This window comes from Chenopodium quinoa, unplaced genomic scaffold (genome assembly GCF_001683475.1).
Source record: "Chenopodium quinoa cultivar QQ74 unplaced genomic scaffold, ASM168347v1, whole genome shotgun sequence".
NCBI lineage: Eukaryota > Viridiplantae > Streptophyta > Magnoliopsida > Caryophyllales > Amaranthaceae > Chenopodium > Chenopodium quinoa.
In genome coordinates, this window is record NW_018743397.1 from 627,801 (window position 1) to 649,168 (window position 21,368).

At 34.6% G+C, this 21,368-nt stretch overlaps 3 protein-coding genes across 3 annotated transcripts; 2 read left to right on the forward strand and 1 right to left on the reverse strand.

Annotated features, from left to right (window-relative positions):
- LOC110738892 (small heat shock protein, chloroplastic-like) lies at window positions 1-1,677 on the forward strand. The gene is made up of 2 exons (XM_021919346.1): window positions 1-631; window positions 1,131-1,677. The coding sequence occupies exons 1-2, from the start codon at window positions 346-348 to the stop codon at window positions 1,547-1,549; spliced, it is 705 nt and encodes a 234-aa protein (XP_021775038.1). The 5' UTR covers window positions 1-345; the 3' UTR covers window positions 1,550-1,677.
- A 630-nt stretch (window positions 1,678-2,307) lies between these two features.
- Window positions 2,308-6,563, forward strand: LOC110738827 (subtilisin-like protease SBT5.3). Its single transcript, XM_021919261.1, has 11 exons — window positions 2,308-2,391; window positions 2,539-2,645; window positions 2,754-2,863; window positions 2,956-3,123; window positions 3,244-3,352; window positions 3,544-4,129; window positions 4,442-4,545; window positions 4,654-4,914; window positions 5,216-5,330; window positions 5,416-5,611; window positions 5,846-6,563. The coding sequence occupies exons 1-11, from the start codon at window positions 2,308-2,310 to the stop codon at window positions 6,421-6,423; spliced, it is 2,418 nt and encodes an 805-aa protein (XP_021774953.1). The 3' UTR covers window positions 6,424-6,563.
- A 4,713-nt stretch (window positions 6,564-11,276) lies between these two features.
- LOC110738893 lies at window positions 11,277-12,411 on the reverse strand. The gene has a single exon (XM_021919347.1). It carries the CDS (start codon window positions 11,995-11,997, stop codon window positions 11,515-11,517), a length of 483 nt encoding a protein of 160 aa, XP_021775039.1. The 5' UTR covers window positions 11,998-12,411; the 3' UTR covers window positions 11,277-11,514.
- Between the last annotated feature and the right edge of the window lie 8,957 nt (window positions 12,412-21,368).

Here is a 21,368-nt window from a genome sequence, read left to right on the forward strand (position 1 = left end):
AAAAAAGTTTTCCCTACACAATTGAGATTATGAGGGGTCCTCTAGCAAGATGAAGACACTTCCCGAATAAAAGAGAGAAAACCAGAACATACAAAACGACACCGTATAACATAAGAACCCAGAAACTTCATAGTTGCACTCAAACCTTCACGATTACTCTCAACAAAAACACACTCTCTCTCCTTCTACTATATAAACCCACTTCACTCATCTCATCTCTCAAACAAGCAGCAAAACACAAACACATCAACATCTACAAACAACTCGTCAAATTCAATCTTAATCTAAAAGAGTTACAATCACTTTTATTTACAAGCTAATTGTACAAAAAAATTGTACAAAAAAATGGCAATCAAGGGTATTACATGCAGTGCATCATCAGCTGCACCACTAGTTTCAAGCAGAACAACATCTAGCAAACTAGTTGGATTAGGCCCATGTTCTGTGACTTTTCCAGCACCAAAGAAACCTTCTTTGGGGTCACGTTTGGTTGTAAGAGCACAACAAGGTGGAGAACAAAATAAAGAGGGTAGTCATCATGTTGATGTACAAGTCCAAAACACCAACAGACAACAGTCTTCGGCTGTCGAACGCCGCCCTCGAAGGCTTGCCGTCGACATGTCTCCCTTTGGTGAGTTAAACTTGCTCTTTCTTGTTATGGTACATTTTATTTATTAGACAACCTTATAGTATGAACAATTTATTCTAATATTGGCGTTAACGAGTTATCTCAGCCAAAAGGTTAAACTGATGGTTGAAGCCTAAGATTAGTTTATATATGCGGTTTAGTGCATACATACGTAACTTGTATAGTCTTATACTTTGTACCTAATTTTGATCACAAGTTTTATGTACCATCTTTTGAAACTTTGACATTACATGTTAATGTTATGCATGTTATCTCTACAATAACTATTAATTTTGTTTTATTTTATTTTATTTTATTTTATTTATATTAGAAACAGTATATATTGTTAACACAAAATACAGAATAATATAAAACAGGGGAAAACAGGGGAAAGCAGGGGAAAACAGGGAAGCCATGTTACTGTTATTATTCTAAATTCCTAATGTATGCTCCAAATTCTTAAAACGTGAAAATTTTGATGCTAAAAAATTAAAATTTGCAGGATTGATCGACTCATTGTCACCCATGAGATCAATGCGCCAAATGTTGGACACAATGGACCGTCTGTTCGAGGACACAATGACAGTTCCAACTAGGATGGGCGAAATGCGAGCTCCATGGGACATCATGGAGGACGAGAACGAGTACAAGATGAGGTTCGACATGCCGGGGCTCGACAAGGGGGATGTCAAGGTGTCGGTCGAGGATAACATGCTTGTCATCAAAGGAGAGCGCAAGAAGGAAGAAGGAGGTGACGATGCATGGAGTAAAAGAAGTTATAGCTCATATGATACTAGGCTTCAATTGCCTGATAATTGTGAGTTGGATAAGATTAAGGCCGAGCTTAAGAATGGTGTTCTTAACATCTCGGTTCCTAAGCCTAAAGTTGAACGCAAGGTTATTGATGTACAAATCCAGTGAAAAATATTGTCATAGTTGAATAATGTCTAAGGATCAAAGTTGTAAAACAATGCATACGTTTTGTGTAAGAATGTGTACTCGTTAATTAAAATTTACATGATATAAAATAAGATTTTTACAAACGTTTACTCGATTGATTAGTTGATTACCTCCAAAAGACTTTGGGTGATATGTTTTATCCATTTCTAAGCTAGAAGATAATCTCAAGTAAAAAGGGTATTTTTGTTTAAGATGAAAATGTATGAACTCTTTGAATTTATACACAATAGTCAAGTTTTCAAGCTAATTTGCCCCCAATTACCCAATCCAATCTATTGTAATTACGAGTAGAGGATAAAACTAAATGATACATATGCACATTGAATTGAAAATAAATATTGTCTATGTCTAACCAATTTAATACGGAGTAATCTTAAATCTACTTCTACTATTCGGTGCCAAGTGTACCATTTGATATTCACACTTGCTAAATAGGCAAGTTTAAAAGCATAATGATTTCCTACAATGTAGACTTAATCATTATTAGTGGTTGAAATCATATTCCGTAATATAATGTGTTATGAAACTAATCCACATGTTAGAAGAATTGAGAAAGACATTCCTATTCTCTTGGTTGCAATCATCTTTGAGCACAACAATGGATCTTGAATATTTTGAAATTTTTTATTGATAAAACAAAAAACCTTCAAACTTCAAGAATTTATGGGTAGTAGGAGAAGAACTAAAAGAAGCAATTCAACTAGAAGGAATACAATATAATGGGGCATTCAATCGTTCTACATAGTTTATTATCGATTCTTCTTTTACCACTATTGCAAGCACCTGTTGTTGCTGTTTATAAGGCAAGTCTTAAGTTCATTTTTTGTAGATAATTTATCAAATCGCTTATATTTTGGGGTTAAGAACAAGAGATAACTTGTTTCGATTACCCTCTTTGTAAAGTTTATTGAGGGGAAGACTATGTAAAGTTTTAACTTTATCTCTTGCAGCATTACATTGTTTATTTAGGATCATTCGATGGTGGACGTCCTTTGTTAGGAGATCCCGCGGATGTGACAAGATCACACCATGATATGATTTCCAATGTGTCAAAGAGGTATATATCTATAGGTAGATCTAAATGTACTCTCCAATCTATTATAAAAAAAGTACATTTAACGTCTACCATCACTAATTCGAAATTTTTTTTATGGACATTCATTAGGAACGACAATGGTCATGATGACCCTTCAAAAAAGCTAATTTACTCTTATGCAAAAATATTTAATGGTTTTGCTGCAACTCTACATGAGGAAGAGGTTGAGGAACTTGCAAGTAAGATATAATGATATACATACTAATTTGATTAAATTTTTTGCATGTAAATCTAAAACTTTGACCCTTTTTCATAAATATTTTTATGGCAGAGCATCCTAATGTTATATCGATTTTTGAAAATCTTAATGTTAGACGACAAACAATTCAGTCATGGGATTTCCTAGGATCATTTCAGCATCAAGTTATCCCTTCTAAAGAATCTATTTGGGAGAAAGCCTCCTTTGGAGAAGACATTATCATAGGAGCATTCGATACTGGCAAGTTTTATTTCTCTTGTATAGTACTTTGTACATCGATCATTGATCATTGTTAGAATATATTTTGTGAAGTTGAGTATCAAGAACGTATTATGTTCTAAAATTGTATGTATGTGATAGGTGTCTGGCCCGAATCCAAGAGCTTCTCGGATGAAGGCCTTGGAATCGTCCCCAATAAGTTTAGAGGTCATTGTTCCAATATTAATGATCCATCATTCAAGTGCAACAGGTTAGTATTTGTACAAGAAACTCGACGATTTATGTCTATCATATGAACAAGTTTTTTGATGCATTATGTTGGAACTAAGAAGTTTATTATGTTTGTTTGACATGGTGTGTAACATAAGAAGTTACTATATATAAAAAAATTGTAATTCTCATTTCACATTGAGTTGAATCAAATTATTATGTGATGAATAGGAAACTTATTGGTGCAAGATACTTCAACAAAGGGTATGTCCAATCTCTAACATCCAAAAACCTAACCTTTGCTACAAACTCTAGCCCTCGCGACATGGGGGGGCATGGGACACACACATTATCCACTGCCGGAGGAAGTGTTGTCCTAGAAGCAGATGCAACGTCTTTAACTATGTTAGGGCTAAGATATAGCACCATAAAAGGTGGAGCACCAAAGGCGCGAGTGGTTGCATACAAGGTGTTATGGCCAGAAGCCGCTTCTAAACTAGGGGAAGGATCTTTCATGGATTGCTTGGCAGCAGTTGAGGCTGCTATCCTCGATGGTGTAGACATCATCAATTTATCTCTAGGATTTACCATCCAAGATTCCATGAAAGGCGGTGATTTTTATTTTAAGGATGCCTTGTCTATAGCTTCTTTCCATGCTATGGCCAATGGTACCCTTGTCGTTGCCACTGCCGGAAACAGTGGACCATCTTCGGGGTCTGTTAACAATATTGCCCCTTGGATGCTCACCGTCGGTGCTAGTACTATTGGTAGAGAGTTTACATGTTGCGTCGTCTTAGGAAACAACCAAACGATTAGGGTATGTAATTCTTACTTGAACTCTACTCTTCTTTTTCATTGCTTAATTTTGTTTTTTTTTTTTTTTCCTTCTCACTTATCATAAATTTGCATAGAAGGATAGTGAGAACATGTGGCCGAGTGTACATAAAGATGAATAAAGTAAGTACTGATGAGGCCTTAGCCTAGTGACAAAGACTGAGGATCTGTGTATAATTGAGACTATAAGTTGATGTGTATCATCAAAAAAGGAGTTTATTCGAAACTAACACTAATCAATCCACTTTTAAGATCGAACTTATATATATGGTTTGAATCTAATCAATATATGCAGGCTTCGCGGTTTATAGATGGCAAAAACAGTCTAAATGGTACTTCATTTTACCCTCTAATCACCGGTGCAAGTGCCCGCATCAATGGCGCTAACCCAATTAAAGCGTGAGTACTCAATAAAAACTATTGAAATAATACTATATTGATCACTTTCATTGCATTTAAATTTTTGTCCAAAATCATATTTTATTATGTATCGATAATCTAGATCAGATCATACTGTAAGCATGGAACTGTTGATCCAGTGAAGGTGAAGGGGAAGATTCTAGTTTGTCTCTTGGAGGGTCCTGGTCGTATGATAGAAAAGAGCGAAAAGAGCAAGGTTGCGTTACAAACTGGAGCTCTAGGCCTCATCATCGCGAATAATCAATTTGTTGGATCTAAAATGCTTCCCGATATGATTCATCCTCTCCCTACCACTCAATTGAAATTCGATGATGGTCAAGCTCTTCTTTCTTATATCAGCTCTACGAGGCAAGAATTCATCTCGACCCCTGCTTCACTTCTTTACTACTCGTGCATTTTTTTCAATTAACAAAGGACCAACTCAACCAAAAGATTATGTTTAGTGTTCAAGATTGGTTTTATACTGTATTACGCCCCTTCACATAAAAGTCTTCTGGTTTAGTTGATCCTTTGGTATTAACTTGGATCTAGTTGTCATGTAACTTGTTAGATCACAATTTTTTTTTGGACATATCGAGTATGTTGTTCTTTCCATCATGGCGTACTTGCATTTTATAGAGAATAAGTTGATTTCGAAGTCCAATTACAGGGATCCTATTGCATCAATTACTGGAGCAAGAACTGAATTGGGGATAAAACCTGCTCCAATAATTGCATACTTTTCTTCTAGAGGTCCCAACAAAATCACCCCAGAGATTATTAAGGTGTGTTTTCTTACTTCATTCACTCCAACTAGTGTTTTCTATTATGTTACTGAATGTATGTTTTCTCATATATGATCTACCATAGCCTGATGTGATAGCTCCTGGAGTAAGTATTGTGGCAGCTTATACCGAAGCTCCGAATGTTCCGTTGCCTGATAAGTTTCTACCCTTGTCCGGGACATCTATGGCAGCTCCTCATGTCACTGGCATTGCTGCTCTTCTTAGAAAAATGTATCCTCTCTGGACCACCTCCGCCATCAAATCTGCAATCATGACTACAGGTACGTTTGCATAGAATGAAATATTAGTAATTGACTCATCATTTAATCTCTTATGCACTCGAGTGTACCTACATTTTTAGTTCAACCCCTCGCCCTCACATTTAACTATTTCCAAATTTTATATGTGATGGTACACGTGTGCACCATAGCAGTTTGATGCATATGTAAGTAAAATTTCACGTCACATGATATTTATTAATAATCAGTTGTACGTGTCTATTCTGGTGTATGTAGCGAGCTCAGTAGACAACAACGACAAGCCAATTTTTGAAGATGACATGATACGCGAGGCCACACCATTTGCTTACGGCGCAGGCCTCATACAACCCAACCTAGCAATGGACCCTGGACTAGTTTACGACATGAATCACTATGACTACCTCAACTTCCTATGTGCACACCATTATAACACTACACTTCTTAAACTGTTCACTAAACAACACGATTACAAGTGTCCCGAATCATTCAATATCTTGGACTTCAACTATCCCTCTATAAGTATTCCTGATTTCACTGGCGCAGCAATTGCTACACGAAAGTTGAAAAATGTTGGAGAGCCAGGTACCTATACTGCAACCATACAAACACCACCCGGGGTTTCGATTGTGGTGGAACCTAAGACTTTGGTGTTCTGTCAAAAGGATCAAGAGTTAACGTTTAAGCTCATCTTCTCCGCCGATGTTAACCAACTTCCCACCGGTTATATTTTCGGAAGTTTGGTGTGGTCAGATGGGAAGCACATTGTGAGAAGCCCTATTGCAATCAAGGGTAAAGCATCCCTAGGAAATACATCACCAAGCAAATCCCCTTAAGAATTATGGCATATATTCTTGTGTATGTTAGAGCGATTAAGTACTTTATCGCTTTATTTTTTAGTTACAAACACTTTAAAATGAGAAGATAGATTTTATTTTTTCGTAGAGCAAAATTGTTTCGTATACTTCCAACTTGTGTCTTTAGTCTATATATTATTTTGTACAAAATATCTACTAATTTAGGAGTTATATTATGAGAAACAAACTTTTATCATATGCGTCGTGTACTAATATATATATAAATTTATATATAATATTGTAAGTTTGTTGAGTTGTACAATATACACGTATAAAATAATAAAATTACAAGTATTTTGAGGATTAAATACCTCAAAAGATGTTTGCTTCCCCTGTTTTCATTACTAAATCTAGACAATAATCTGAAAAGACGAAGATTTTTTTTGTTTGATGTGAAAATATACGTTCTAAAGATTCATTATCTACTATATACATGCTCTTAAGCTACATTTCAGTTTTGCACCCCATTCTATTGCATGATTTGCATCAATTCTTCGTACGTACGTACCAAAGTGTGCAACTAAGAACCAAATTCCATTTTCACTCACTTTCTTCCCCAATAGGCTGTAGCTTTTGCAAATGAGACGACGACATAACAACGGGATAACACGATTTCTTACCGATCTCCAAGAGCATTGTTTCGACTCTCATAGCTTGACTCGACAAGAGTTGTCGAAGTTGTTTTCTTGTTATAACCATTTTGATCCTTACAACACCATTTCTTGGCTTTGAAATAGGAGATGATGAAGAAACTTTACCTATATTAGTAGGCTCAACAATTGTAGCACTAAAACAAGGAAGAAGATAGTAAATCTCCCCAACTTTCAACTTGTATTCTAAGGGCAAAGGTTGGGTAGCTTCCTTAAATAAACCCACATAAAAATTTGGATAGTTTTTCAACAAATCCTTTACTTTTATTGGAGCTCTAAACTCTAGTATCTTTCCATCATGGACCTTCATAACTTGTAACACCTTGTCTTGGTTCGATGTTGAGCCTCCTACCGCGCATAACCCTAGCAAGTTCCCCATTGAATTTAATGTGTTGATTGACTATGAAATGCATAGATATGGTGAAGTTTTGGTGAAATATAAGAAGTGAAAGCAAGGTTTATATCATTGAAGAAGAGTGAGTTAATAAAGGGGTTAAACTAAAAAGTCGGACAACTTTGTGTGAAGAGGCGGTTCTTTTTTGGGTTTAAGTGATCTACTTCAGTTGAGAAAAGGCATGATGGGCTTAGAGGTTTAATAAAGAAGAGACGGTTAAGGAAAATTTATTTAGTATTATACTCTTCCGTCTCAATTTTGCTTCATTTTCTTTTTCGATTTATCCATTTAAGCTAGACTCATTTTATAAATGACCATAAAAGGTTCGCTGTTGATCTTTATATTCATTATATTTGATCCCATGCATAAATTAATTTCATTTTCTTATTAATTTTTCTTAATCAAAATGCTAATTAGTGGTTACTTTTTAATAGGACAAACAAAAGGAGACAGAGCGTGCAGTGAGTAGTGAAATAAACGACAAAAATAGAAGGGAGAAAAGTGAGGGATGTAGTAATTTACTTGAATCGTCAAACACGCATGCAACTTAGGACGGTTAGTGACCTTAGTGTGGGCCATTTCTAAGCTATTTTAGGCATTGCCTAAATACTTCTTATTAGTCTTTGGAAATTCCATTCATACTTTAATTTCAACATATTATGTAGCTTAAGTTGCTTAGCTAGCTAGCCTAAGTTATGGGTCTAGATAAGATTTCTTGTCCTTGATTTCTAATTAAAGTAGGGTTTATTAGTTTTTATTCTTTTAAAGGGAAAGGTCTTGTTACAACTTACAAGTCATAACACAAGTATACAACTAGTGGTGGACCATCAATATTTAATAATATTCGTTAAATCAACTAATTTTTATAGTGATTTAAAATGGGAAACATAAAAAACTCGTTTGTGTTTAACCAAGTGGGGTTAAAAGCTAATCTCATAGGTCCCATGTAGATCATTTTGGCCTCCTGAAATTGTAGAGGAAAAGCCCTCGCAAATGGCTATCGATCATAATGATAGTATCTCTCAAGCACTTACATAATACATACTCCCTTTGTTTTCTTTAGTTATCTCATAACTGTATTTAACATCCTACTTGATAATTTATATATACTAAATTGTTTAAATATATACAAGTATGTGTTTTAAAGTAATTGGTACGTGTCGTATGTAATCATTTTATCAAACCTAATTTGTTAGATGATAAGGCATGACTTGCGGTACAACTAGAAGAAAAACTATAATATAGACAAATGAGATCCACCCCTAGGCACGCAGTTTGCAGCTTAGGAGGAGTTCCTTCTCAAATTGGTAAAGGGATTGCAATTTTAACGAACCTTTAAAATTAGTCACATGATAAAGTTGTTGTGTACTTGTGTTGTGTACATGAATCGATCAATTATGATTATGAAGTTCCTTGAAATATTTTTTTTATGTATATAAAAGAATAATAATGTTAGTTATTGCAGTTTAAGTCTTCCAACATACCACATCCTCCATTATATACACGCCTATGGATTTAGTATGAAATGTTACAATTTTTATAAATATTCTCATGATCTTTAAAATAACTCCATGATGCTCTTATAATTAACACAAATTATTATATATGGATGGCCACATCGTGCGGCCAATCCTAGGAGTTACTTGGTTAGTGTTATAGGAGTTACTTAGTCAGAGTAATAGGGGTTACTCAGTCAATGATATAGGGGTTACTTGGTTAATTAATGTTATAGAAATTATATTGTTATTTTATAACATCATTATTGTCAAGTAATATCAATTCAATATACTTTTATGACATCATTATATAACTCATTCTTGGTACTTTATAGACATCTTTATAGGTGTGTTATGGTTTCAAACCACCTTATATGACTCCAGGAGTCACCCCATCTATTCAGTTCAGTTTTCGAAAAAATGTCAAAAAATGACCTGAAATCGTGTATTATAACCTTCAATTTTGGACAATTTTTCACTTTTTTAGACTCGGAAATAAAAATTGCCGAGATGCTTCCCATGGACCCTAATACACCCCGCGAGTCCATTTAGGTGGGTAAAATCATCCAATATACCTTCAAATTGTCGATTTTCCCGTATACAACTTGCACCGATTTCATAAACTCGAGCCTACCACGGACATTTATGGCAACATATAATGATCATATATGGTTCCAAACGACATTATATAACATCCCCTAGTATCTCAAGACTTTTCGACACCGGTCCCGAAACCTCCGTACTTGGCCAAAAAGCGTGTATTATAGCCTTCAATTTTGCCAATTTTTGACTTTTTTTGAGCCGGAAACAAAAATTGCCGAGAAGCTACCTATAGACCCTAATACCCTGCGGGAATCCAACTGGGTGGGTGAAACCATCCAATTTGCCTTTAACCTTGCAATTTACCAGTTTTCGTACACGCCACTTGTATTGGTTATAAGCTTCCACGGGGCCTTTATGTAGCCAACTTATGGATGTATATGGGTCCAAACAACATCATATGTCCTCGGGATGCATCCCGTAAAATTCTGTGAATTTCTGACACCTGGTCCGGACACCTACTAAATTGCTCTGATTTCGTGTATTATTTGGCTCCGTACATTATTTTTTCACCCGGCAAGATTATGCATCCAAGTACTTCCATGGATTTCCAAAGGGTCTTAGGAGTCATGGATGATGCCCATAACCATCTCATATCAAAATCTCATCATGAAAGTCAAAGCCAATAGTCTAAGACATCACAACAGGTGTGGTCAACTGCACACAAAACATACGGTTTAGAATAAAAGAAATATTGCTCCAAATGTGGATCTTCTGATATTCTCTTTCTAATCCTCATTATACCCAAGATTGTACTTTAGTAGGCAAAGATCCTAGAAAGAAAGATCTATAGGACCCACATAATGCTGCATAAAGAAGTATTTGAAAAGTATAGCTGCTGGAATATGGTGTGTCATTCTTTTATGTTGGAAAACGCTTCTAATTAAGCCTAATCCATATTGTTTAATCAAGTCAATTAAGCTGCAATTCAACAACTTATAGCATAATAAAAGTTGTTCATTGAACCCAACTATAACACCTTTGCTTTTGTTTCTGTTTATTATGGCAACAAAGCATGTGATCTCAACTTGTTTATCTTTGCAACCCCCTATATTTGGCCTTATTTTGAATAGTTGTTAGTTTTGCCCATAATTTATAGGCATTTACTTCCGTGTTGTAAGCCTCCTTCTTGACTACAAATAAGAATGTATTTACACTCATACATCACATGTGATAGACAGTTAAGTTTTCGTAGAGTTGGCAATTTCACAAGGAAAGATTTCATGGTATTCAATGTGTGACTCTTGTGAATGTATGGGAGAGTGGATCTTTCTATTGGCCCATTTATCACGGGTTAATTATGTATGAGTAACAACGTACGTAACACTACAGGTTTAGTTTTTGTAGTTACTTTTTAATCGACGTCATTTTTATCGTCGTAATTGAAAGATACTTAAAAAGTAACATACATAAATTGAAATACGATTTAAACACTGTACGTTTAGGATTGAAATACGATTTAAACACTGCATGCACGTTCAAGAATATACTTCGTATATAGTGTCGTATGTTAACCATTAGGCCAAAATCAGACTTTATTAACAAGGTGATGATTGTTGTGTTCAACTTGTTTTTTTTTTTTAAACATTATTATGAAATAACACGGTATTGCTAAGAAAATTTTTGCTAATGTTTGTTTGTTTGTTTTTTTTTTGTTTTTTTTTTAATAAATAAAATACAATAAAGGCACAATTGAATAATTAATTAGCAAAGAGCTTGTAGATTTTATTCATGAAACAGACTTTTGAAGGTAAATTTTGAGCTCCATCATACAAGCTAGCTAGCATATTTTCCCTTTAGTTTAATATCTTCCTCTTGTCACCATTTATAATTAAGCAAAATAAAGCCTATATTACAATGAGTATATGTATTTTGATCTATGTAACAACTATAATATATTACATAATACACAATATTAATTATTAATATATCAACAAACTACATCATTATTTCCTTCAGGAATAGACTCAAGTTTAGGAATCCAAGTAGAAGATGAAACAGAACAATCCTTAGAACTCAAATCTTTCTTAGGAACAACTCCTAACAGAAAATCTTCAACACTCCCTTGTTTACTTAGTATCTGTTGAAGCTGCTCCTTTGTTATCACCACTTTAATCGTCGTCTTCGTCGTTGTCGTCGTCGTAGTAGTAGTTGGATCAAGTGAAGGTAAAAGGTAATAGACCTTACCAATTTTCAACTTGTGATCAAGAGGTAAAGGTTGTGTAGCATCCTTAAAAATACCAACATAAGAATTAGGATAACTTACCAATAAATCTCTCACACTTATTGGATTTGTGAACTCTAATACTTTTCCATCAACCTTCTTTATTATTTGCAAAATCCTTTCTTCCTTCAATAAGGCTTCTTTTGATTGTATGTCACCAATTGTACATAAAGCTAGATAATTTCCCATTTTTTTTATAGAAGATTGAATTAAAAGGGTGTTATGTAAAGTAAAAAAGGAAAATAAATGGGATTTTGGTTGGTTTTTATGTGTGTTTTTAATGGAAGTTTAAGGGAGATCACTCTAATATATATGTTGAGAAAAATGAAGTATGTTATAATATTTTGGAAGAGAAGATGAATATGTTATTTATATATATGTGTGTGTGTGTGAGTGTGTGGAGTGGAGGGAAGATGTATAATTAAAAGAATGAGCACTACGCATGCAAATGGGTCGGTTAGTGGAATATGGAATATCTGCCGTTTCTCACCTGTTCTCTGTTTTTGTTTTATTTTACAACACTCTAGTGGATTAGATTTATTATATGGAGGCCAGAAATAGATGATTAATCTTTATTTAGGGTCTAATCTGATTGACTGTACTGTGGTGAACTAAACTAAATTTATTGGAGCTAAAGTGAACTGAATTGAACTAAACTAAATATGTTATGAGAGGAGGAAATTAAGAACTGAATTGAACTAAACTGAACAGAGTTGAACTGAAAATAATTTGAAGAGAACAGGTCCTTAGGTTGTTTATATGTGGTTTATTTTTAAGGTGGGGTTCTGTGACTGGAATTTCTCACAGGTCAAATTCGTTTCAGCTTAAAAGTTTTAATTAAGTTTTTGAAGGATATGAATGTATTTAGTTCAACAATCGTAACTGAGCTAGAAGATCATAAGTGAAATTAAATGTAAATATTTATCAGTCACATAAAGTACATCTTGATGTATACTGCCATATCAAAATACTAATTGGAAATAATTGTGTACATAAGTTGCATAACAACATTTGTGAACATGTATGTAAGTTCAAGTGTTATAACTTCTAGCTAACAAAATAAGGTGAATTAAACAAAGCCTAAGCTATTATGGTACACTTATTAGTTGATCCAGAAGGCTAAATTTGAATTCAATGATCCTAATGAGCAATAACACCTTTTTAGCACCACCCACATTACATACCATCATTACCTTAACAAAGATAGTATCTTTCTGGATTCAAGATTTCATATGCCTCATTGGTGACGTCAAGAAGAAAGCCAAAAGGCACATATAGTGGATTTTGATGTATTTATCCAACATAAATATCCATTTTTTCCCCCACAATTGCAAAAAGGTAATAGCAATTTCATCACAACATCAAGGATTAACCTATCAACCATGAAGCTAATAGAGTGGCTAACTATCTCCTCTCTCTCTCTCTAACTAGTCAAAATTTAAATCATACAGATAATAGGATGTGTTTAATTTATTCAAATTTCACTTATATTTATATTTAACTTAACTTGTGAGATTTTTTTTAATGTAATTTAAATTTTTAAGTAGCCTTTATCAACTCTTATTAGGTCTTCTTTTCTAAAACTTGTCTTATAAAATCTTTAATCATCGTATTCTGTTAAATAACCCAAGATAGTATGCCATTTTTGCCTTGAAAGATGGCAAACCTTAATACGTCGTATTCTCATATTGGCTAGATGGCTAGAAATTACAAATTTACAAGAGCGTACATTAAAAGAATTACAAGGTAATTTAATTAGAGTGATTGATTAATGATGTGTTAGACACTACTAGTGGTAAATGTATATTAAAGTGCAGTATTGGTTTACGGTTAGGCTGTGAAAGAGACATTAAGATAGTGCCAACATGGCAACATAGTGATATTAGTTTACAGTATTGTGGTGAGAGTGAGAATAATTTAGGTTGAGTATGGTACGGTGGAATCATTAAGATTTGTGCAAACTGTTCCAAATTATTTGGTATGGTTAAGATAAGAAAGCTGTAGACCAACTCATAAATTTTAAAGGATTCAAGAATTCAACCAATCTACTTAGGGAGTACTAGAGTAGGACTGTAGGAGGGTAGTTTATGGATTGAGGCAATCTTTAGGGTGTGCATCTTGCCACCTTATTTAATTTATCTTTAGTCAATTTGTTATTTTTATTTAAATGAAAAAATATACGTAGTACTCGTACAAAAGTTACGATTTTTTTTTTTTTTAAAAAAAAAACAAAGTTACGATATTTTTTCTCAACGTTGTATTAATTTTTGGTCTTAGACTCTTACCAAAATAAATATCAAAAACTTTATAATCTTCTTTTCATTTATAAAACATTGTCCGATTCTAACTATTTTTTTGGAACGAGCACTGTCAAAACAAGTAGAATTTTTAGACGGTGGGAGCATGAATTAACCACTTTTAGTTTCAAAATTTCAATTTGTAATTTATAAAAGGCCTTGCTAACGAGCGCCCCGTAGCGTTACATAAGAATAAATTATATTGGTTGAAATGGTATTAAGTTAGAAATTCATGACAAAATTACGCGTCGTTCGGGGTGCAATTAATGTTAATTTTACTCTAATATTTGCATTTTAATTCTCTTATCTAACGCCCCAGGGGCAACAATAGCTTTTGCCTTTATAAAATAAACAAAAACGTTTGATAATTGTTCACTACTCCCTGTTACCTACAAGTAGAGCTGTCAATTCGGATTTGGGTCGGATAAAAGTGGGTCGGGTCAACTCGGATTGGGTCAATTCAGATTAATTCCATAACCTATGCGGGTCGGGTTTGATTTGGGCCATGCTTGAGTCAGGTCACGTGGGTCATACTTCTTATCGGGTTTGGGTTGGGTTAATAACAGGTCGGGTTACATTCGAGTCGGGTGAACAATAGGTCGGGTTTAATTCGGGTTTTCACAGGTTAAAACGGGTTAGGGTAATTATCGGGTTCGGTTCAAGTCAATAATTTGCAGGTTAGTATCAGGTCGGGTCATTCTCGGGTTTGAGTCGGGTTCGGTTCAAGTCAATAATTTGCGGATTATAATCAAGTCGGGTCATTCTCGGGTTCAAGTCGGGTTCGGTTCAAGTCAATAATTTGCGGGTTATAATCAGGTTGAGTCAATTCCAAGTCGGGTCATTCTCGGATTCAAGTCGGGTTATGTTCAAGTCAATAATTTGCAGGTTACAATCACGTCAGGTCATTTCCAATTCAGGTCATATTCGGATTCAACTAATTATAAATAGATAATTATCATTTTTATCAAGCTAATTATTTCCTTTGACTATAATATATATTACAATATAATAGGGAATTATAGTCTATAATTTAAAAAGATAATTATCTACTTTGACCATACAACAAATAAATACTACTACCTTCGTTAATTGTTATGTGCAACTTTGGGGTATTATTTGTGAGATATAAAAAATTCCAAAGTTCCACATAACTTTTAACAGATGTAGTATATTTAACTCTTAAATTTGAGGATGGTGCTCCTTTCTTTTGCTGGCCAGGACCAACTTGGTCTCTCTAGACAAATTGATTTGATCAACAATATTAAGGTGGTCTAAATTGCATTTAAGGTGATTTGAAATCAGGTCAGGAATAATTTGGGTTGAATTTAGGTCAGGTCAATAAAAAGTCGTGTTTATTTCGAGTCGGATTAGTAAAAGATCGGGTTGAATTTTTGGGTCGGGTAAGTGTAGGGAATAATTTTAAGCCTTTAAAATCCCACTAGCTCGAACCTCACTGTGATCATACACTAAAGTACGGTGGCGTCCAAAAGGGAAGAAGATAGAGCAAAAGAGTCGCCAACAAGTTTTTTTAGGAACTTGTAAACCGTTCACGAGGTGAAGGTTACACCCCTTAACGATCCAAGAGATCGTCAACTCCATAAGGTCATGAACCAAATAAGGGTTCGGGGATGAAGGTACTAATCCAACCTAAAAGAGATTGAACCTGCCCTAATAATAGGCCTCTACTTTATTCTGATCGTATTCATGTGCGCTTTCTGATTAACATGCAATCAATAGGTTAACCCTAAACCTGTTTATCTATAATGGTTGAATTTAATGCATAAACAAATCTATTATTGGCGATCACTTGAAATTATATAATCATAATTAACCCTAAACAAGATTATTAATTATCTTATTAAGCATGATTACAAGTACCAATTCCCTTTAAACATGCAATAAAGGTGTGATCAAGCAATAACAAAATAAATCAAGCAACATAATAAATAATCATGAACAAAATAATAATAATAATAATAATCATAATAATAATAATCATAATAATCATAAATTATAACAATTATAATAATAATGATGTTCATGTTAATATTAAAGCATAATAATAATAGCAAGATCCTAGGCATGATACTAACAAGATTAATAACAAACCCTAGCATGTCACTAAGCAATAAAAATCAAATCTTTAATCCTAACATGATACTAATAATCATAAATATTAGGAAAAAAATAGGAAGCATTGTAACAATCATATTTAATATTAAAATTACCCTAGACATGATACTAGGAATATCATAATAACAATGTAAACATGATTTTTACATCATAACATCAATTAAATCAATAAAGTACTTACTTTGATGCCTCGTACCTCTTTCTAATAACAAAATACACACGTTAGTAACTTCAAGGAAAATAATAAACAATAATTAAATTAAATAATTGAAAGAGAGATTTGGGACCAAACCCTCAGAAATTAAAACCTTTCACGTCTAGGGCGAAGGCAACTTCGAATATGGTCAGGTGTTTCTAGATCTAATGAATGCGGAATTTTGTATGAAAAAGCGAAGTAAGAAAGAATTGAATTTTGAAGAGAGATGAATGATTTAGAGAATGCTAAAGAATAATGATTGTTGATGAATGATGGATGTAGATGATTAATGGTTTTTGAAAACGGAGTTTTTAATACGATATTTATAGAGAAAATCAGCCAAAAAGATAAATTAAACAAAACAGAGTCTGACGCTCAGGAAACAGAGCTGGCGCCAACCCTGGCTAACTGGCGCCAGGCACCAGCCTTAGCGCCAAGCGCCAATGGCTAGCGCCAGGCGCCAGGCCTGGTTCCAGGCGCCAAGGCCTGGGGTTAGGCGCCAAGCCTGATTCCGACGTGTTTTCGAAAATCCAATAAGTTTACCGTACTGGAGGATAAAATAATATAATTTCCTCGAAAATACTATTTGATTTTGATTAAAACTCTGAAAAGTCAACAAAAGTCAATTTATCAATGCTAATTGAATTAGGAATGAAAAGAACCTTCTAGAAGAATCTAGAAGACTAAAACCATTCCTAATTGCATTAGGAATGATAAATCATATTAGGCCCTCCCCAAGATCATTGGGCCGTACATAAAGCTCAAACCGGGCCTAGTTTGGTAAATTGGCCATAACTTCCTCAATATTCATCAGAATTGGGCTTATAATATATCGTTGGAAAGGTCTTTGCAAGCCCCATCCAACTACACTACTATTGGACCCATATCATGGACCAACCAAACTGGATTGTCTGTTTTCTTAAAATAAGTTTTCAAAAACAGAGAGAAGAGAAAAAAAAAAAAAAAAACTTTCCGCAACACTAGACCTTTCCAAACTTTCGTTTCATTCGATTATGATTCGACATGAAAGGTACTCATCACTGGGTTTGGTTTTGGGGAGACACAAATGGGTGTCTACAGTAAGTAATAGGTCTGGTAAAATTCGGGTCGGGTCAATAACAAGTCGGGTTGATTTCGGGATGGGTATGTAACATGTTGGGTTATTCAGGTCGGGTTAGGAACGTGTCGGGCTGAATTCAGGTTAAGTTAGTAACAAGTCAGGTTAAATTCAGGTTTTGACGGGTTAAAACGGGTTAGGGTCAATTTCGGTTCAAGTCGGGTTCGGTGCAAGTTAATTAAATTGGTCGTTAAAAACCGGTAAATGGGTGCAGGTTGTAAACCGGTAAATTGGTCGTTTAACGGCAAATTGGATGGTTCCACACACCCAATTGGACCCCCGTAGGAAATTAAGGACCATGGTAAACATTTCGGCAATTTTTATTTCTGGGAAAAAAAATCAAAAAATTCCAAAATTGAAGGCTAATATCCACGTATTTTGAGAAATTTTTGAGGTTTCGGGGCCCGGTGTCGAAAAGTCTTGAAATTCTAAAGGATACATCTCGGGGTCATATAATGCCGTTTGGAACCATATATGATCATTCGTTGTTGTCATAAATGTTCGTGATAGACTTGAATTAATGAAATCGGTGCAAGTTGTAAACCGGTAAATTGGTCGTTTAACAGCAAATTGGATGGTTCCACACACCCAATTAGACTCTCGGAATGTATTAGGGACCATGGTAAAGAATTTCATTAATTTTTATTTCCGGGCGAAAAAAAGTCAAAAAATTCCAAAATTGAAGGCTTATATCAACGTTTTTTGAGAAATTTTAGAGGTTTCGAGCAACGGTTTCGAAAAGCCTTGAGATTTTCGGGAATAAATCTCAGGGTCATATAATGACGTTTGGAACCATATATGATCATTATATGTTGTCATAAATGTTCATGTTAGGTTTGATTTAATGAAATCGACGCAGGTTATAAACAGGTAAATAGGTCGTTTAAAGGCAATAAATTGGATGGTTCCGCCCACCCAATTGGACTCCCGAAGGGTATTAGGGACCACGGTAAACATTTCGGAAATTATTATTCACGGGCGAAAAAAGTCTTAAATTACAACAATAAAGGCTAATATCCACGCTTTTTGAGAAATTTTGGAGGTTTCGGAGCCCGTTATCGAAAGGCCTTGAGATTCTAGGGAATACATCTCAGGGTTATATAATGTCGTTTGGAGCCATATATGATCATTATTTGTTGTCATAAATGTTCGTGGTAGGCTTGTGTTAATGAAATCGGTGCAAGTTGTAAATCGGTAAATTGGTCGTTTAAATAAAGGCAAATTGGATGGTTCCACCCACCAAATTGGACTCTTGGATGGTTTTAGGGACCATGGTAAAAATTTCATAAATTTTTATTTTCGGGCGAAAAAAACTCAAAAAATTCCAAAAGTAAAGTCTAATATCCACATTTTTTGAGAAATTTTGGAGGTTTCGGGGCCCGTTGACGAAAAGACTCGAAATTTTAGGGGATATATCTCAAGGTCATATAATACCGTTTGGAACCATGTATAATCATTATATGTTGTCATAAATTTTCGTGGTAGGCTTGAATTAATGAAATCGGTGCAAGTTGTAAATCGGTAAATTAGCCTTCTAAAGGGAAATTGGTTGGTTCCACCTACCCAATTGAACTCCCATAGGGTATTAGGGAACTTGGTAAATATTTCGGCAATTTTTATTTCCGGGCGAAAAAAAAGTCAAAAAAAATTCAAAAATTAGAGGCTAATATCCACGTTTTTTGAGAAATTTTGGAGTCTTCGGGTTATGGTGTCTAAAAGTCTTAAAATTCTCGAGAATACATCTCGTGGTCATATAATGTCGTTTGGATCCATATATGATCATTATTTATTATCATAAATGTTCATGGTAGGCTTGAGTTAATGAAATTGGTGCAAGTTGTAACTCGGTAAATTGGTCGTTTAGAGGAAAATTTGAAGGTTCCACCCACCCAATTGGACTCCCGGGGGGTATTAGGGACCATGGTAAACATATCGGTAATTTTTATTTCCGTAAGAAAAAAGTCCAAAAATTTAAAAATTAAAGTCTAATATCAATGATTTTTTTGAAATTTCGAAGCTTTCGGGTCCTGGTGTCGAAAAGAAATAAGATTTTAGAGATACATCTTAGTGTCATATAATGCCGTTTGGAACCATAAATGATCATTATATGCTGTCATAAATGTTTGTGGTAGGCTTGAGTGAATGAAATCGGTACAAGTTGTAAACCGGTAAATTGGCCGTTTAAAGGCAAATTGGATGATTCCACCCACCCAATTGGACTCCCGAAGGGTATTAGGGACCGTGGTAAACATTTCGGAAACTTTTATTTCCGAGCGAATAAAAGTCAAAAAATTCCAAAATTGAAGGCTAATGTCCACGCTTTTTGACAAATTTTTGAAGTTTCGAGGCCCGGCGTTGAAAAGGCTTGATATTTAGGGGATATATCTCAGGGTCATATAATGTCGTTTGGAACCATATAAGGAACAAAGGTAAAAATTTTGTCAATTTTTATTTTCGGGCGAAACAGAGTCAAAAAATTCCAAAATTGAAGTCTAATATCCACGTTTTTTGAGAAATTTTGGTGGTTTCGGGGCCCGTTGACGAAAAGACTCGAGATTTTAAGGGATAAATATCGGGGTCATATAATGTCGTTTGGAACCATGTATAATCATTATATGTTGTCATAAATGTTCGTGGTAGGCTTGAATTAATGAAATTAGTGCAAGTTGTAAATCGGTAACTTGGCCGTTTAAAGACAAATTGATTGGTTCCACCTACCCAATTTGACTTCCGGAGGGTATTAGGGACCATGGTAAACATTTCAACAATTTTTATTTTCGTGCGAAAAAAAGTAAAAAATTCAGAAATTGAAGGCTAATATCCACGTTTTTTGAGAAATTTTGGAGTCTTCAGGTCCCGATGTTCAAAAGTCTTGAAATTTTAGGGAATACATCTTGTTGTCATATAATGTCATTTGGACCCATATATGATCATTATTTGTTGTCATAAATGTTCATGATAGGCTTGAATTAATGAAATCGGTGCAAGTTGTAAACCGGTAAATTTGTCGTTTTAAGGAAAATTGGATGGTTGCACCCACCCAATTGGACTCCCGGGGGGTATTAGGGACCATGGTAAACATTTCGACAATTTTTATTTCCGTACGAAAAAGTCAAAAAATTCCAAAATTGAAGGCTAATATCCATGATTTTTTAGAAATTTCAAAGGTTTCGGATCTCGATGTCGAAAAGAAATAAGATTTTAGAGATACATCTCGGTGTCATATATTGACGTTTGGAACCATATATGATCATTATATGTTGTCATAAATGTTCGTGGTAGGCTTGAGTGAATGAAATCGTTGCAAGTTGTATACCGATAAATTGGCCGTTTAAAGGCAAATTGGATGATTCCACCCACCCAATTAGAATCCCGGAGGGTATTATAGACCATGGTAAACATTTCGGAATTTTTTTTTACCGGGCGAATAAAAGTAAAAAAAAAATTCCAAAATTGAAGGCTAACGTCCACGTTTTTTGACAAATTTTTGAAGTTTAAGAGCCTGGTGTTGAAAAGACTTTAGCTTTTAGGGGATATATCTCGGGGTCATATAATGCTGTTTGGAACCATATATGATCATTATATGTTGTCATATATGTTCGTGGTAGGCTTGAATTAATGTAATCGGTGCAAGTTGTGATTCGGTAAATTGGTCGTTTAAAGGCAAATTGGATGGTTCCATCCACTGAATTGACTCCTAGAGGGTATAAGGGACCATGGTAAACATTTCGGCAATTTTTAGTTTCGGGTGAAAAAAAGTCAAAAAAATTCCAAAATTGAAGGTATCCACACTTTTTGAGAATTTTGGAGGTTTTAA

What these genes read in the sequence shown, in the direction of transcription:
- LOC110738892 (XM_021919346.1), top strand. Translation starts at nt 346, where the DNA reads ATGGCAATCAAGGGTATTACATGCAGTGCATCATCAGCTGCACCACTA. An exon ending in CGTCGACATGTCTCCCTTTG is followed by an intron (nt 632 to 1,130) that starts GTGAGTTAAACT and finishes TAAAATTTGCAG; the next exon opens with GATTGATCGACTCATTGTCA.
- LOC110738827 (XM_021919261.1), top strand. Translation starts at nt 2,308, where the DNA reads ATGGGGCATTCAATCGTTCTACATAGTTTATTATCGATTCTTCTTTTA. An exon ending in CATAGGAGCATTCGATACTG is followed by an intron (nt 3,124 to 3,243) that starts GCAAGTTTTATT and finishes TGTATGTGATAG; the next exon opens with GTGTCTGGCCCGAATCCAAG. An exon ending in TCACCCCAGAGATTATTAAG is followed by an intron (nt 5,331 to 5,415) that starts GTGTGTTTTCTT and finishes GATCTACCATAG; the next exon opens with CCTGATGTGATAGCTCCTGG.
- LOC110738893 (XM_021919347.1), bottom strand. Translation starts at nt 11,997, where the DNA reads ATGGGAAATTATCTAGCTTTATGTACAATTGGTGACATACAATCAAAA.